Source organism: Nomascus leucogenys, chromosome 6, assembly GCF_006542625.1.
Source record: "Nomascus leucogenys isolate Asia chromosome 6, Asia_NLE_v1, whole genome shotgun sequence".
NCBI lineage: Eukaryota > Metazoa > Chordata > Mammalia > Primates > Hylobatidae > Nomascus > Nomascus leucogenys.
Genome location: NC_044386.1, coordinates 40,195,525 through 40,213,644, shown reverse-complemented (window position 1 = coordinate 40,213,644; position 18,120 = coordinate 40,195,525). Strand labels below are relative to the sequence as shown.

At 40.7% G+C, this 18,120-nt stretch overlaps 1 protein-coding gene across 9 annotated transcripts in view; it reads right to left on the bottom strand.

Moving 5' to 3' along the window:
* Nucleotides 1–1,492: 1,492 nt before the first annotated feature.
* Nucleotides 1,493–18,120, bottom strand: part of ZNF131 (zinc finger protein 131) — a 55,933-nt gene continuing 39,305 nt past the window's right edge. For 3 of the 9 annotated variants that reach the window (XM_030814031.1, XM_003277745.3, XM_030814032.1), the window contains exons 5-8: nucleotides 16,481–16,838; nucleotides 16,156–16,378; nucleotides 4,397–4,527; nucleotides 1,564–3,374 (exon numbers count right to left, since the gene is read on the bottom strand). In XM_030814031.1, the coding sequence (XP_030669891.1) occupies nucleotides 2,688–3,374; nucleotides 4,397–4,527; nucleotides 16,156–16,378; nucleotides 16,481–16,838 (1,399 nt within the window). In that variant the 3' untranslated portion in view covers nucleotides 1,564–2,687. Of the gene's footprint in view, nucleotides 3,375–4,396; nucleotides 4,528–16,155; nucleotides 16,839–18,120 lie in introns of all 9 variants that reach the window. The other 6 variants (XM_030814029.1, XM_030814030.1, XM_030814028.1 and 3 more) reach the window with 4 other exon arrangements.

Below are 18,120 nucleotides of genomic sequence, written 5' to 3'. Positions count from 1 at the left end.
CCCTCCTCCCACCTTACTCTATGCATCTCTTCCATTTGGCTGTTCCTGAATTGTATACTTACTGTAGTCGTTAAGTATAGTGCTTTCCTGAGTTGTTTCAATGCATTATTGAACTTGGGGGGATGGGAAGCCCATAAGAACAGTAAAGTTACAGTTGGCTGGGCGGGTAGCCTGTTGATCGCATTTGTGGCTGGTGTCTGAAGTGGGGGCAATTTTGTGGTACTGAGCACTTAACTTGCTCTAAATCTGGGTGGTGTCAGATTGAATTAAGACACCCAATTGATGTCTGAGAATTGCTGTTGAAACGGAGAATATAGAAAAGCCTCTCATTGTTCTCAGTGCACTTGGGACTTATTTCTATGTGATCATCATTGCGCACTCTACTGTCCAACTTGGTAGCTCATACCGTAGACTTATCTTAAAACTCCAGTAGAAATAGAGTAGAATACTGGAGGACTAAATATCCAGTTTGCTTCAGTACTTGAAGCAAATATACGTCAGTTGTTAATAGCTGTTTTATGTTCTACATAAAGTGCTTTCCAACTACAAAATGTTATTCAACATACAGTTTATCACCAGTAGATAGTTTTCCTCTACTTTTGCAATCAAATTTACTAGCATTCTGGGTACACTGATAGCTTCTATACCTTTTGGGAAAAGAAAAATGAACTCTATCTGCATCTCACATCTGCCTCGAAAGGTCTTGACAAATGCGAAAACTCAATAATTTTAACACTTTGATGTGCCTTTGCCCTTGATCTTTACCTTGTTGTCAGAACTCGTTTTAAAATCCTTGTTTCATACCTTAGCTTAAGGGCACGGTGTGCCCTATTTTCAGCATTCAAAATTCACTAGATACTAACTAGCAATTTACATATTTGAGACCACTATCTGTTAGGGTTTTTTTTTTCTTAACTCAGGAACATTGGCATCCTAAGGCAAACTGAAAATTCACTGGGATATAATTTAATTATATTATCGGTATTTTCCAATTTCAAATAAAAAATATACTGTTAAATAAGCTTTGCAGTAGGTACCCAACTACCAAACAGTACACACTTGGAAGTGTTCACACCCCTGTTTTGATCTTAAAAACACGGCCTCCTTAATACAATGGTTGGCTTTATCTTCAGATTTATATCTAAATCTGACTTCTCCAATGGTGGGAAGCCACTCTCTTCAGTGTATTTTTGTTAATGTGATAGCATTTAACATCAGGATTACCAAAGGGAGCTAATCGCATTGGTCTTTTACATTTGACACAGTTAAGTGGAGAATTCCTGCTGTTGTGCCTACCATGTAAGAACTATTAACACAAAGAATATGAACTTCTTCCATGCTTTTGAGCTGATTTTTGGGGGTTGGAGGTGTGATTAAAAATTTATCACAATTCATGCATCAGTCATGTTAACACGAGTAAAGACACATGAGGAACTATCTCTGCCCAGATATAAACTTTCACACTGGTAGTTTTTTAAAAAAGAGTCATGAACACATAATTTTAAAGTTTACTTAAAAAATGTAAAGAACTCCCAATATTTAACAGGTAAAGAAAATAGCATATTGGTTTATGTGTTTGTTATATTTTATTTTCCAAGTAATACTGATTAAAAATATTTACACACCTACTTTTAAGTCCACAGTTTAGCACTCTTATTTGTATGGCTTTAAAAGTTATAGCACAAGATCTTTACATTAAGGATCGGGGGAAAAGATTCCATTCAAAACAAAGCCTGATAATTATACACGTCTTTCTCTGTACTTTATTTTAAATACATTAATTTTTAAATGCTGCTTCACCTTTTTTTCATCTGGTGGTAAAATACTAGTGCAACTTTTCATCAAAATAAAGTTTACCACAGATGTAAATAAATTTTCCCAATTGAAAATGGCCCTTCAGTGGCCATTAAATAAAATTTCTTAACCTAACTTAAGTGAAAAAGAACTTGGTGGTTGTCATTATAAGCAAAAATATAAAGTATTATAGCATCATCTACATTGCTCCTTACAACACAAACTTTGAAAGAACCAGAGATGCTTTACAGAAGTTCAGTTGGTTCTGAGAAGGCACATGGGTGTGGATTTTTTTTTTTTTTTTTTTTTTAACATTCTAGAAATTTTGTCACCACCACTCTTTCTGTTGCAAAGACGGCATCTGTGACTACTGGGGTAGACAAGAACGTTTGTTCAAACTAAAGAAAGCCAGAAGCCAAACTTTAACTGCACAGTAACAATGCACTTTTCATCATGCAGCCTTGTGTTTCCTATATTATTCAATTTTCTAACATGCATTAGAATACATAAACTTGTATTCTAATGATTTAAGTTTGTGATTTTACAATATGGAAAAAATTTGAGGAAGAACATGACCTGGGAAAGAGAAAAGGAAGAACTTTTACCACAATGAAAATAGATACATTCGTACCCAACTATATAATAGGAATATAATCCATTTAAGTTTCCAGAAATATACTTCTCAAAACTCCCCTTCAGTTATGGAAAAGATCCCTCCTCTGTGGCATTAAGTAGGGGGAGGGGAATCAATGTGTTTCAACAGAAACAGTTCAGCACAACAGGAAACAGCTTAACTTTGGTCCACTTGTCTGTTAGGCTTAAGGACAGTCATACTGCCCATAATCAGTTCAAAAACCCAACAAGTAAATTAAAAAATATATTCATGTGTAATTTCATTCTAAAATTGGCATAGCTGTTCTGTCCTCATTCTCTGCCTTTTCTGCTTCAGAATCCACTGTTGGCTTGGTCTCTAAATCCTCAGCATCTTCGTGATCTTCCCTGGCAGCCTCAGCAGCATCTGCTTGGCTAGACTCTCTCTCCTCTTGGTTCATGATTTCTGGGGTCACGTGGTCCAAATCTGCTTCTAGAAGTTCAGTTTGTACTTCCACTGGCATTTGATTGACCCGTTCAACATGCAGCTCCTCTACATGTACTTCAGTACCTTCTTCAGTCTGAATTCGGCCCACTTCTAGATAACTCACTTGGACCTGCTCTGGAAGCTCACTCATGTGTGAATCGTGCACCTGGCTGTCCTGGAGCAGATCTGGATGGACTTGTTCCACAGTCACTTGTGCTGAATCCACCTGAACCTGAAGCAATGGTAGCACATGCACCTTCCCAACTTGTTCTATAATAGTCATTGATGTTACAGGTTCAGTTTGCACACGTGTTTCTACTGAAAGAACTTCTTCTGTTACTAGACGCTCTGAAATATTGTGAGCATCACTGAGATGCCTCCTTAATTCATTTCCTTGCATAAACCACAAATCACATAAAGTACAATGGTTGGGTTTATCTCCAGTGTGTATTACCAAGTGATCTTTGAACTGGTCCCAGCTGTTAAACACACTGTTGCAGACCTGAAATAACCAAAAACATGATGTAGACAATACTTATATCCAAACTGAAGGAAATATGAATGCATTTATTCTCTGTAAAGAAAAGGTTGAAGGCTTATTCTGTAAATGTTATAAATATGGTACCTGCAATAGAATCTAGTCCAAGCTATTTCATAATTCTTTGGTTCATTTGGACTTCTAGCTGACACAGCTAGTAACTTAAATTTTTTTTTTTTTTTTTTTTTTTTTTTTTTTGAAACAAAGTCTCACTCTTGTCGCCCAGGCTGGAGTGCAATGGTGCGATCTTGGCTCACTGCAACCTCTGTCTCCTGATTTCAAGGGATTCTCCTGCCTCAGCCTCCCAAGTAGCTGGGATTACAGGTGTCTGCCACCACGCCCGGCTAACTTTTGTATTTTTAGTAGAGACAGGGTTTCAGTATGTTAGCCAGCCTGGTCTCGAACTCCTGACCTCAGGCAATCCACCCACGTCGGCCTCCCAAAGTGCTGGGATTACAGGTGTGAGCCACCGTGCCTGGCCACCTAAATACATTTTGAGAAACATTTCAATACTGCCTTCATTGTTTAAACATCATATAAATTCTAGAAACATAAAGTAACAATATTTTAATTTCTCCCATAACATAGAACATTTATCAAATAATGTATTTTTTGTATTTTTGTATCAAATAATGTAATAATTGTTTGATATTTGATATAAAAATACACTAATCATGGGGGAAAAAAATCTAATTACAGCTGAAATGCTTCCTCCAATCCCTACCCCAAATTTTAATAATTGCTCCATGGTTAACTATAGTTCCAGATTGTTATTTAGGACATAATTTTTATTGACACTGGTGTCATCTAGGGTTGGGTTAAAAAAAACTAATTTAGTCCCCAAGACAATAATGTTCTTTATTCTCATTTCTTTCCAGACCGTCAGCCCCTATACCTTTGCTTGAGACTCTGTTTCCCTTTGCTTTTGATGACTGCAAAGACAAGACTCCTTTGTTAAGAACTGAATGCATGTTATCTGCACATACCTGGCATTCGTAGAGCTTCTTCCTTCCTTTTTTTGCCCCTACTCCAGTTTGGCATGCAGTGAGGTGACATTTGAGAGTGCTATTTCTAGCAAATCGTTCATGACAATTTGGACATTCAAAAGGTTTTTCACCTATTAGAAGGGAAAAAAGATACGTTGGCAAATTATGAAAAATCCTAAGAGCAAATAATTTTAAACGTTTACTTTTTCTTTTTGGGTAATTTTAATACTAAATTGCTAAAAGGAGAAATCACAATTCATAATTCAAATATTTTCACCATATTCCAAAGACTTTTCTAGAGGTAGCAAAAATAATAAAATTTAATATTTAGTTGTATATATGCTTTGACAAAGATAAATACAATTTGCATCTAAATTATGTTCCACATCTTTGCACTTCTTAAAAAAATTATTTTCCCTTAGATAAAAATCATGATCAATCTCTATTTTGCGGAATTGCATCATTATCCTTTCTGCATTTTTTGCACACTTACCATGTGCTAGACCATGTGCTAGGTGATGAAGGTAAGAAGATAAACTGCCCTTCTTTGCAAAAAACTTCCTATCAAAGGCCAAGGTATAAAGATGAAATACATGAAAATAAACAAATGCAATGCACTGTAAAAGATCTGTCACAGAAAAGAGCGATGGAGTATGTACTGCAGCAGCACAGAGGAGGGGGTCAATTCGGCCTGGAACGAAATAGGAGAAAAAAAAAGAGGCACGAAGGTATAAAACAGTACGGTGGGTGAGGAGTAAGGAGGGAGGAATCAGTGATGGAGATTCTCAGATCCCTGGCTTAAAATACCAATGAGAATAAAGAAACAGGACACAGGAGTCCACGTAGGTTTGGAGCAGGATATGCTGGGAAAGACTATAAATTCAGTTTTGTGTCTGCTGAGTTGAAGGTTCTCAGAACAGAGTGGAGATGTCCAGTAGACAGCTGTAAAGGTAATTCTGGAGCCAAATAGAGGGTGATTTATATATAAATTAGGGTTTTTTTTTTTTTTTTTGAGAGTCTTACTCTGTCACACAGGCTGGAGTGTAGTGGCACAATCTCGGCTCACTGCAACCTCCGCCTCCTGGGTTCAAGTGATTCTTGGGTCTCAGCCTCCCGAGTAGCTGGGATCACAGGTGTGCGCCAGCACGCCCGGCTATTTTTTTGTATTTTTAGTATAGATGGGGTTTTACCATGTTGGCCAGGCTGGTCTCAAACTCCTGACCTCAGGTGATCTGCCTGCCTTGGCCTCCCAAAGTGCTGGGACTGTAAGTGTGAGTCAGCGCACCTGGCCAAATTAGGGGTTAAGTGACAGTAAAAACCTCCAGATAGGAAAACATTTCTGAGGATGTTGTATGATAACAAAAATCAAGGGCAGAACCCAGTTAAACACCAAGTTAAAACAGCAGGTAGATGAGCCAGTGAAGGAAATGAAATAGCCAGAAGTAGAAGGAAAGAAAACAAGGAAATTACTTTAACCAGTGATGTAATTGGATCAGAAGGCCCACTGCCATGGGGCAAAAGTGAGTGAGAAGGATGACCATGAAAACAGTCAGTACCAAAATTCCTTTAAGAAGGCCTACAAGGCCAAACATGGTGGCTTACGCCTGTAATCCCAGCAGCACTTTGGGAGGCCAAGGCAGAAGGATTGCTTGATGGGAACAGCCTGGGCAACATAGTGAGACTCCATCTCTATTTAAAAATAAAACGGCCGGCTGGGTGCAGTGGCTCATGCCTGTAATCCCAGCACTTTGGGAGGCCGAGGCGGGTGGATCACTTGAGGTCAGTTCAAGACCAGCCTGGCCAACACTGCAAATCCCCGACTCTACCAAAAATACAAAAATTAGCTGGGCATGGTGGCGCGAGCCTGTAGTCCCAGCTACCTGGGAGGCTCAGACAGAACTGCTTGAACCCGTGAGGCAGAAGTTGCAGTGTGCTGAGATCACCCCACTGTACTCTAGCCTGGGCGACAGAGCGAGACTCCATCTCAAAAAAATAAAAATAAAACGGCCTACAAGAGAGATGACTAGCTAGAGGGGAGCATGTCAATAATAGCATTCTTTTTTTTTTTTTTTTTGAGATGGAGTTTCGCTCTGTTGCCCAGGCTGGAGTGCAATGGCATGATCTCAACTCAGTTTCACCATGTTAGTCAGACTGGTCCTGAACTCCTGACCTCAAGTGATCCACTGTGCCCAGCCAATAACAGGATTCTTTAAGCCAGGAGAGACATCCATTATTTATTTGTTGTTGGGCAAAGAGGCAAAGGAGAAAGGAGATGGAATGACAGATGGGACATGGTTTTAGAGGGACATCAAGGCATGGGATCTAGAATTGGCTTTGAAGAAAAGGGAAACCTCTTTCTCTAGAATAAAAGAAGAGGGGACAGGCCAGGTGCGGTGGCTCACACCTGTGATCCTAGCACTTTGGGAGGCCAAGGCGGGTGGATCACATGAGGTCAGGAGTTGGAGACCAGCTTGACCAACATGGTGAAATCCCGTCTCTACTAAAAAAAAAAAAGTTAGCTGGGGGTGGTGGCGGGCACCTGTAATCCCAGCTACTTGGGAGGTTGAGGTACGAGAATCACTTGAACCCGGGAGGCAGGGGTTGCAGTGAGCCGAGAACAGGCCGTTGCACTCCAGCCTGGGCAACAGAACGAGACTCTGTCTCAAAAAAATTTTAAAAAAAATTTAAAAAATTGCTGGGTGCAGTGATCACACCTGTAATCCCAGCACTTTGGGAGACTGAGTCAGGCGGATCATAAGGTCAGGAGTTCGAGATCAGCCTGGTCAATATGGTAAAACCCATCTCTACTAAAAATACAAAAACAAACAAAAAAAATTAGCTGGGTATGGTGGCAGGCGCCTGTAGTCCCAGCTACTCGGGAGGCTGAGGCAGGAGAATCGCTTGAACCTGGGAGGCGGAGGTTGCAGTGAGCCGAGATTGCACCACTGCACTCCAGCCTGGGTGACAGAGTGAGAATCCATCTCAAAAAAAAAAAAAAAAAAAAAAAAAAAAAAAAAAAAAAAAAACAGAGGGGACAAAGATGAATGCTGTTACAGGTAAGTTGGGGGTTGGAAGATAAGTAATCTGCTGGAGATGGGGTGTGGACAGAGGTCTTGAATATATGGGGAAGCTCTGAAATAGCAATTAGGAAAAAGAGATAAATCAGACACTAAAGTGCTTAACTTAAGGTTTGAGATACGAATTTTCTACAGCAATGCTCAGCAACCAGCGGGTAGGAGTAAATAACTGAATGATTCCAGGATGGAAGGTGGAGCCCCAGTAATGAGGAGGTCCTAGACGTGAGCCTCACACTTAAATACAATGACACAGTCAAGTAATTGAGCTATATGTATTATCTGACAAAACATTTATAGCTTATTTTGTACAATTTTTATGTGATGAAAAGTTAATTTGAGAGAAAAGACCTAATGAGCTCAAATTAGTGTAATACAGAAACTCTTTGCAACTCCCAAAATTGGCAATATTATTATTAAATGGTTTAGTGGTTTTATCAATAATAATTTTTCATATCAATGAATAATTTTTCATTATCAGTGAGACCTGGAAACAAATTGGCATAGCCTCTCCTTAAATGACAATTTGATAATCTTTATCAAGATATAAAATGTGCATATTAGGGAGGCTGAGGCAGGCAGATCACAAGGTCAGGAGTTTGAGACTGGCCTGGCCAACATAGTGAAACCCCGTCTCTACTAAAAATACAAAAAATTAGCCAGGTGTGGTGGCGGGTGCCTGTAAGCCCAGCTACTTGGGAGACTGAGGCAGGAGAATTGCTTGAAACCAGAAGTGGAGGTTGCAGTGAGCCTAGATCACGCCACTGCACTCCAGTCCGGGTGATAGTGCGAGACTCTGTTTCAAAAAAAAAGAAAAAGAAAAAAGTGCATATTCTTTGACCTGGCAATTCTGCTCTTAAAAGAAATTACTTGAACATATGAAAAGGCATATGTACCAGTATGCTTACTACAGCGTAGTCTGTAATACCAAAAGCCTAGCAACAACCTAAATGTTCATCAATAGTAGTTGATGATATACCCATAGATTAAAATACTGTGCAGCCACAGGAAGAAAATTTAAATACTCAAGTTACATATTTTTTAAAATGACTCCAAGATAAATTAAATGGCATAATACTGTACTACCGCATGCTCGTTTGTTTTCCCAAAAGCATGCGTGCCTGAGTCTCTATGGCTACCTGAAAATGCAAGGAATGTATCTGATAAATCAGAAAAGGATAGCACTAGTTACTTCAAGGGATCTAATTGAGTAGAAACGAGACTCAATTTTCATTGTGTGCCATCTGAGCTTTTTCCTACTTAAAAAATTTAGTAAGCTCAGTAAAACGTAGAAATAGCAACATATTATCTTAGATGTGTGGACAGTACAGTTTTCAATGTGCTTTCACCGTTTTCTTATTTGTCACAACCCTATAAAGTAGGTATCTTTATCCTTATTTACACAGACAAGAAAAGCCCAAAGACAAAGTGACTGGTCAAGTTCATCATGCTGGCAAATGCTGAACTGGAGATGGAACTGAAATTCTGATTTCTGGACACACACTCCCTCTATGATTCCACACTACCTTTCTTGGAAACTAGGGAGTAATTGTTTGAAAACATGGCTAAAGGTTACCTCTAGGTTCTGTTTGACACTGTGTGTCCCACAGGTATATCTGTCAACATGTCTGGTATTTCCCTCCTTCCCCATCTGTTTACTCTTCTACATATTTTTTTCTAAGTTAATTAGCCTCCAATCAAACAGCCATCCAAATCAGAAAGCTGGGACTCACCAGCTCTTTTACTCCTACACCTCACCGACCACCAAATCCTATTGATCCAGGCTACCTAATGTTACTCAAATATCTCTTTTCCACTGACACTGCGTTTACCCAACCTCCCATTCTGGTTTAGACAACTTCAAGATTCCTCACTGAGCTAACAGGTTTCAACCCACTCCAATCTATCTTGCCAGTCATCTCTCTAGAATATGAATCTGATGAGATCTCTGCCTGGCTGAAACTCCTTTAAAATGACCCAGTCTTCCAAGATATTATTGAAACTCATTAATGATATTTATGAAAATAACTACATGATCTCAAACTCATCTCTCATTACTCTCCCTCTTTCTTACCCTTACTCCACTCTAGATCTCCCATATGATGGCCAAGTGCATGTCACATGGTTAGCCCTTCCAACCCTCTGGCCACATCTCCTGGCATTCCTCTACTTGAACCTAACCCTCTGGCCATAATGCCCTACTAACAGCGATCCAAACAATTTGTTTCCTCTCATTCCTCTGTGACTGTGTATGTTTCATTTCCTTTGCCTGGAATACCTGTTTCAAGGCTAACTCCTTTTCCTTTCTGAGTCATCAAAGGGTAACGACCCCCGGAAGCCACCTGCTATAGTTTGAATGTTTGTCCCCTTCAAAACTCAGGTTAATACTGAAACCCCAATCTGGTACTATTGAGAGGTAGGACCTTTAAGAGGTGATAGGATCATGAGGGCTCTGCCCTCATGAAGAGATTAATCCATTCATAGATCAATGAATTAATGGGTTATCATGGGAATGGGATGGGTGGCTTTAAAAGAAGAGTAAGAGAAACCTGAGCTAGCATGCACAACTCCCTCACCATGTGGTGCCCTGCATGGCCTCAGGACTCTGCAGAGTCGCCACTGGCAGGGCTCTCACCAGATGTGGCCTCATAACAGTGAACTTCTTAGCATCCAGAACTGTAAGAAATAAATTCCTTTTCTTTATGAATTCTCCAGTTTCAGGTATTGTTATAAGCAACAGAACAGACTAAGATATCACCTTTGTCTCTTCCATCACAAACAAGCAACCCAGGCAGGCATTCCCACGGGATTCTGCTTACTTTGGTCAGCACTTAACATGTTACACAGATTGTACATGCTTGTCCCCCACCAGCATATCCTGAGCTCCTTTTAGGCAGGGACTCTAAAACTGTTTTATATTCATGGCCTAGTGGTATATGGCATTATCATTACTATTTTCCAAATAAAAATAAATTCAGAGGACAAAAATTAGCTAAAATTTTACAAATCAAGCCACGGATTACAGTGCACGCTTTAAGAACATACAAGAGGCCGGGCGCGGTGGCTCACACCTGTAATCCCAGCACTTTGGGAGGCCGAGGCAGGCGGATCACGAGGTCAGGAGATCAAGACCATCCTGGCCAACACAGTGAAACCCCGTCTCTACTAAAAATACAAAAAATTAGCGGGGTGAGGTGGCGGGCGCCTGTAGTCCCCCAGCTGAGGCAGGAGAATGGCGTGAACCCTGGGGGGCAGAGCCTGCCGTGAGCCGAGATCGCGACACTGCACTCCAGCCTGGGCGACAGCGAGACTCTGTCCCAAAAAAAAAAAAAAAAAAAAAAAAAAAAAAAGAACATACAAGAAACCAAACCATTAAACTAATAAAAATATGCAAAATACGAAACTAATGGGGTATATGTTTTGAGAATAAGAAACAGGAAGAGGACTGTCTCCTGTCTTCACAGTTTGTTACAAGGAAAAATGAACCATTTTTTATTAACTTAAACATAGTTTAAAACTGCTTACAAACAGACCTAATTTTATTGTGCTTTACTTTATTGGACTTTTTGAAAAACTGAAGATTTGTGACAACCCTGTGTAAAGCAAGTCTATTGGTGCCATTTTCCCCAACAGCATGTACTCACCTCATGTCTGTCACTGTAATTATTGCAATATTTCAAATTTAAATTTAAATTTTTAAATTATCTCTTATAATGACCTGTGATCAGTGATCTTTGATGTTACTACTCCAATTGTTTTGGGGTGCCCTGAACCACACCTATAACAAAGAACTTAACTGATAAATGTTGTATGCATCCTGACTATTCCACCAACCAGCTTTTCTCTCTTCCCTCCCTCTCTCAAGTCTATTCCTTGAAACAATATTGAAATTAGACCAATTAATAACCTTACAACAGCCTCTAAGTGTTTAAAGTGAAAGTCACGTGTCTCGGCCGGATGCGGTGGCTCATGCCTGTAATCCCAGCACTTTGGGAGGCTGAGGCGGGTGGATCACGAGGTCAGGAGTTCAAGACCAGCCTGGCCAAGATGGTGAAACCCCGTATCTACTAAAAAATACAAAAAAAATTAGCCGGGCCTCATGTTGGGTGCCTGTAATCTCAGCTACTCAGGAGGCTGAGGCAGAGAACTGCTTGAACCCGGGAGGCGGATGTTGCAGTGAGCTGAGATCACGCCACTGCTCGCCAGTCTGGGCGACAGAGCGAGACTCCGTGTCAAAAAAGAGTCATGGCTGGGCGTGGTGGCTCTTGCCTGTATTCCAGCATTTTGGGAAGCCGAGGGGGGTGGATCCACGAGGTCAAGAGATCACACCATCCTGGCTAACATGGTGAAACCCTGTCTCTACTAAAAATACAAAAAATTAGCCAGGAGTGGTAGCGGGTACCTGTAGTCCCACCTATTTGGGAGGCTGAGGCAGGAGAATGGTGTGAACCTGGGAGGCAGAGCTTGCAGTGAGCCGAGATTGCGCCACAGCACTCCAGCCTGGGTGACAGAGCGAGACTGTCTCAAAAAAAAAAAAAAAAAAAAAAAAGAAAAAGAAAAGAAAAGAAAAGCGTCACGTGTCTCTCACTTCAAATCAAAAGGCAGAAGTGATGAAGCCTGTGAGAGCAAGGCATATCAAAAGTAGACAGGCTGAAAGCCAGGTCTCCCATGCCAGGTAGTTAAGTTGTGACTGAAAAGGTAAAGTTCTCTAAGGAAATTAAAAGTGCTACACTAATGAACATATGAATGGTAAGAAAGCAAAACTGCCTTACTGCTTATGGAGAAAGAGTGAGTAACCTGGATAAAAGATTAAACCAAACAAACATTCCCTTTAAGCCAAAGCCTAACCCAGAACAAGGCCCTTTCTTCAATTCTATGAAGGCTGACAGAGGTAAGAAGTTGCAGAAAAGGTAGAAGCTAGAAGAGGTTAATGAAATTTAAGGAAAGAAGCCATCTCTATAACATAGAAGTGCAATGCGAAGCAGCACATGCTGATGCAGAAGCTGTAGCAAGTTATCCAGAATACCTAGCTAAGATCACTGATGAAGGTGGCTACATGAAACAACAGATATTCAATGTAGACAAAACAGCCTTGTATTGGAAGATACTATCTAGGACTTTCATAGGGAGAAGTCAATGACTGGCTTCAAAGCTTTAAAGGACAGATAACTTTCTTGTTGGGAGCTAATGCAGCTGGTTACTTTAAGTTAAAGCCAATCAGTCATTTATCACTCCAAAAATCTCAGGGTCCCAAAGAATCTTATTACATGTATTCTGCCTGGGCTACAGAAATGGAAGAACAAAGTTTGGTTGACAGAACATCTGTTTACAGCATGGTTTATTGACTATTTTAAGCCCACTGTTGAAACCTACTGCTCAGGAGACTCCTTTCAAAATACTACTGCTCACTGACAATGCAGCTGGTCACCCAAGAGTTCAGAGGGAGAGGTACAAGGAGATTAATATTGTTTTTCGTCAAACACAACAGCCATTCTGCAGCCCACAGATCAAGAAGTAATTTTGACTTCCCAGTCTTATTAAGAAATACAAGGCCACACCAGAGATGCATGCACAAAGAGGATAAAACCATGTAAGGACACAGAGAGAAGGTAGCCATCTCCAAGCCAAAAAGAGACGTCTTGAAAGAAACCAACAGATTCATCTTGGACTTCTAACCTCTAGAACTGTGAGAAAATGAATTCCTGTTGTTAAAGCTAAAAAAAAAAGAAAAAAAAAAAAAAAGAAAGAAATACAGGGCCAAGCATGGTGGCTCATGCCTATGTTCCAAGCCTAGGCAACATGGTGAAACCACGTCTCTACAAAAAATAGAAAAATTAGCTGGGCATGGTGGCACACATCTGTAGTCCTAGCTACTCAGGAAGCTGAGGCAGAAGGATCACTTGAGCCCAGGAGGTCGAGACTGCAGTGAGCCATGATTGCGCCACTGTACTCCAGCCTGGGTAACACAGCAAGACCCTGTTTCAAAGGAGAGAGAGAGGAGAGAGGAGAGAAGAGAACAACTACTATCTTAGAACTAATTACCAGTATAGAAATTGGTTGAAGTTAAAAAACAATGAAGTGGGGGTTCGGTTTGCTTAATGTGCTCAACTGTTCCTCCAATGGGTATGGTTCAGTAATTTATAACAACTACTTAAATTACTTATCTCACATCATTTCTAAGGGAAAGACAAAGACATACAACATAATGTACTTTAACCCTATATTCTGCTGTCCAATCCAAAATAAAAAATCTAAGACCTGAGAGGCACATTTAAAGACGTCCAAAGTGGTCCATATTGTCCTATTTTCTAAGAGGTAAAAGTCAGTAGGCAATGTTTTGGGTAAAAGAGGTAACTGCAGCTACTTTCACATTCATAGGCTATAAAAGCTACTGATTATCCTGATTATCTGCTGGGGTATTGGAAACTGCTATCAAAGTTTGCAAGTTACTTACCAACGTTTGTGTATTGTGCTGCTGGTATAACAATCGTTTTGCATAATTAACCCAATTACCACAAAAATGTTCACCAACAGACTATTATTCGTTTTCTAAGGACCAAAAATTATAACTATAGGCAGTTTCCAATTACATAAAACAGGTAGGCATCCCTTGGTATATGCGGGAGATTGGTTCGTATAGCAAAATCCACGCACACTCAAGTCCTGCAGCCGGCCCTGTGGAACCACACATACTAAAAGCTGGTCTTCTACATACATGGGTTCTGCATCCTGGGAATACTATAATTTTGATCTATATTTAGTTGAATGAAATCTGCATATAAGTGGATGCAAACAGTTCAAACCCATGTTGTTCAAAAGTAGACTATATACCTATGTTTGAAATCAGAAAGCATTTTCCCAAAAGATTTCATAAACGCCTATTAGTTATCCAAACTAGTACCTTAAAGACTTTTAAATCCATACTGAGCCTTAAGTACAAGATCCCTTTGCTATTCCTGTATTTACTCAGTCCTCGAATACTGACAGTAAGTTTGGACAGTGAGGGGGGTAACATCATCTGAATCTATGTGGTTCCTTAATTTCAAGTGATGTATACCAAGTGACAGTGACAAACCTATTTTAAAAAACTTTTACCAGAAGCTCTCCAAACTCCAGCATCAAAGAGAAAGATTCTGAATACTGTAGGATATCTATGTTATATTTACTGTATTAAGTCTAAACAGCCTTAACCACCACATATAACAAAGACTTGGGAACAGATGTCCAGAAGTCTGACACTTAGCATGCTGTATTAACTGCTCTCTCCATACCCTTGTAATAGTAGGTTTAGGGACTATCCAAGATTCAATTCGTTGGTGGTAGCTACTGTGTCTGGTGTAGGAGACCCAGCAAAGATTGTTTGGGGAGTGGAAGCAAGCAAGAGACCTGAGCACGGTCAGGGACTCTTGACAGGGAGACGACTGGAATAGTGGATGAAGAACTATGTGGGCGAGGCCCTGAGGTAAATTTCTCGGGACATTTCCATCAAGCCTGCATGGCTCCCAAGAGAAGTATAAAATATCTTATTCTCCTCAGCTCCCTGGATGTCCGCCAGTCCTGACATATTTGCTGTTGAAAAGGTAGAGAGAGATGGACATACATTGCCTACTAACCTGCTGTGCCAAAGCAGGTAACTCAATGTACATTAAAAAGTATAAACATGGGCCGGATGTGGTGGCTCATGCCTGTAATCGCAGCACTCTGGGAGGCCGAGGCGGGTGGATCACGAGGTCAGGAGTTTGAGACCACCCTGGCCTGACCAATATGGTGAAACCTCGTCTCTACTAAAAATACAAAAATTAGCCAGGCGTGGTGGTGCTCGCCTGTAGTCCCAGCTACTCGGGAGGCTGAGGCAGAAGAATCGCTTGAACCCAGGAGGCGGAGGTTACAGTGAGCCAAGATCGTGCCACTGCACTCCAGCCTGGGCAACAGAGCAAGACTCCATCTCCCAAAAAGAAAAAGGAAAAGAAAAGAAGTATAAACATGTCAGAGATTGCTTTTTTTTTTTTTTTTTCCTCCTTGAGACAGAGTTTTGCTCTTATTGCCTAGGCTGGAGTACAATGGCGATCTTGGCTCACTGCAACCTCTGCCTCCCGGGTTCAAGCAATTCTCCGGCCTCAGCCTCCCAAGTAGCTGGGATTACAGGCGCCTGCCACCACACCCAGCTAATTTTTTGTATTTTTAGTAGAGACGGGGTTTCACAATATTGGTCAGGCTGGTCTCTGAACTCCTGACCTCAGATATCCACCCACCTCAGCCTCCCAAAGTATTGGGATTACAGGCGTGAGCCACCGCACCCGGCTGTCAGGGATTGCTTGTAAATGTACTCTAAGTAACACGACACAAGAAATGTAAAAATAGAAATGGTAATGTCTCACTATACGATTTAATTATTTATAATCTTTAGGAAATAAATCACAAACTATTTTCTCTATTTCTTTGAAAAATATAAAAATTGGGCAAGGCATAAAAGTAACAATTACTTCCAAAGTTGATACTGATTTGCATTTAAAGCACCAATATTTGAACATGTAATACTATAAAAACAACGTGTACTTAGACTACACATTAGAGATAATACATTAGATGGCTTCTGAGGCACTATTTTTTTAAAAACGGATTTAGATATTTAAATTTGAAGTGCATGTGGGAAAAAAAAATCTTAACAAAGTATTTGCTCATTACCTGTATGTTTTCGAAGATGTTCTTTAAAATGTCCAAAATGGTCAAACTGTTTCTCACAGTACTGACATACGTGAATTTTTTTCCCAGTTCTTTGCTTCTTACTGACTCCACCTTCTTCAAGGTGGTAACAATTTAGGTGCTGTTTCCATGCGCTCTCTCGAAGGTATCGTTTATTGCATATTTCACACTTGAAACTCTCAGTGGAGTGTGATTTCATGTGTTCCTTAAAATGGTAAAACAATTTAAATGAACGGTTACATTTCTCACAATGGAACAAGTCCTTCACATGTGACAGCTGAAGTTCCACAATTTCAATACCTTCTACCTGTTTGCTCGTGGGGTCAGATGGACAGCCATCTTCTTTAATCTGCCCTTTTCTGTCACCTTGACGGTACTTGCTGGTAATATCTGCCAACAGTGCTAGAGCAGAATCATCAGAGGAACCTGTGCTCTGTATGTACTTTACAGACTGCTTGGCAGAAGCCACTTCCTCTAATGTTTCGATGCCTTCATCTTCCACTTCAATGGTGCCTTCGGCAATCTCTACCTCAATTTCAACAGGTTCTGATTCTGCAGATGGCAACGACTCAGTGATAACATTTGAAGTTTCTGCAATCTTCCTTTTTTTGGCCTCATTTTTTCCTGTGGTATTTTCCTCTAATGGAGCTGAGTTTTCTTTGTTCCTGAAATACATAACGTAGGGGTTTAAAAAATCTGTAAGAAAATCCTACCAGGCTTTTTTGAAGAAACTGATAAAGTGGCAATAAAATTTATATAAACAGTTAGAAAACAAGACTGCAGGGCTTATCCTACCTGATTTCAAGACTTAAAGCTACAGTAATTAAGACAATAGTACTGGTGAAAGCATAGACACGAAGATTAATGGAATAAAGTCCATTGAAATAGACCCACGCTTAGTCAACTGATTTTTTTGGGGAAAAAAGGTGCCAGCCAGGTGCGGTGGCTCATGCCTGTAATCGCAACACTTTGGGAGGCCAAGGCAGGTGGATTACCTGAGGTTGGGAGTTCGAGACCAGCCTGACCAACATGGGGATACCCCGTCTCTACTAAAAATACAAAACTAGCCGGGTGTGGTGGCACGCCTGTAATCACAGCTATTCGGCAGGCTGAGGCAGGAGAATCACTTGAACCCAGGAGGCGGAGGTTAGGGTGAGCCAAGATCACACCATTGCACTCCAGCCTGGGCGACAAGAGTGAAACTGTCTCAAAAAAAAAAAGAAAAAAGTTTCAAGGTAATCATTTAACAGTGGTGCTGGAACAATTATGTGCATGGGAAAAAAAAGCCTCAACCTTTACCTCATATCATACATGAAAAATTAATTCAAAATGGATCACAGACCTAAATTTAATAATTAAATTCAAGTGATGTGAATTAATTATTAAATTTCTAGAAGAAAACAGGAGAAGACCTTAGTGACATTGGTTAGTGAAAGATTTCTCATTCTCTCACCCAGGCTGGAGTGCAGTGGTGTCATGTTGGCTCATTGTGGCTTCAACCTCTTGGGCTCAAGTGATCCTCCCACCTCAGCCTTTCAAGCAGCTGGGACTACAGAAGCATGCCATCACACTCAGCTAATTTTATTTTTCATAGAATCGAGGTCTCACTATGTCACCCAGGGTGGTCTTGAACTCCTGAGCTCAAGTAATCCTCCTGCCTTGGCCTCCCAGAGTGCTAGGATTACAGACATGAGCTACTGTGCCCAGCTGAAAGACCTCTTTTTTGTTTTCTTTTCTTTTTTTTGAGATGGAGTCTTGCTCTGTCACCCAGGCTGGAGTGCAATGGCGCAATCTTGGCTCACTGTAAGCTCTGCCTCCCAGGTTCACACCATTCTCCTGCCTCAGCCTCCCCAGTAGCTGGGACTACAGGCACCCACCACCACAACCAGCTAATTTTTTGTATTTTTAGTAGAGATAGAGTTTCACAGTGTTAGCCAGGATGGTCTC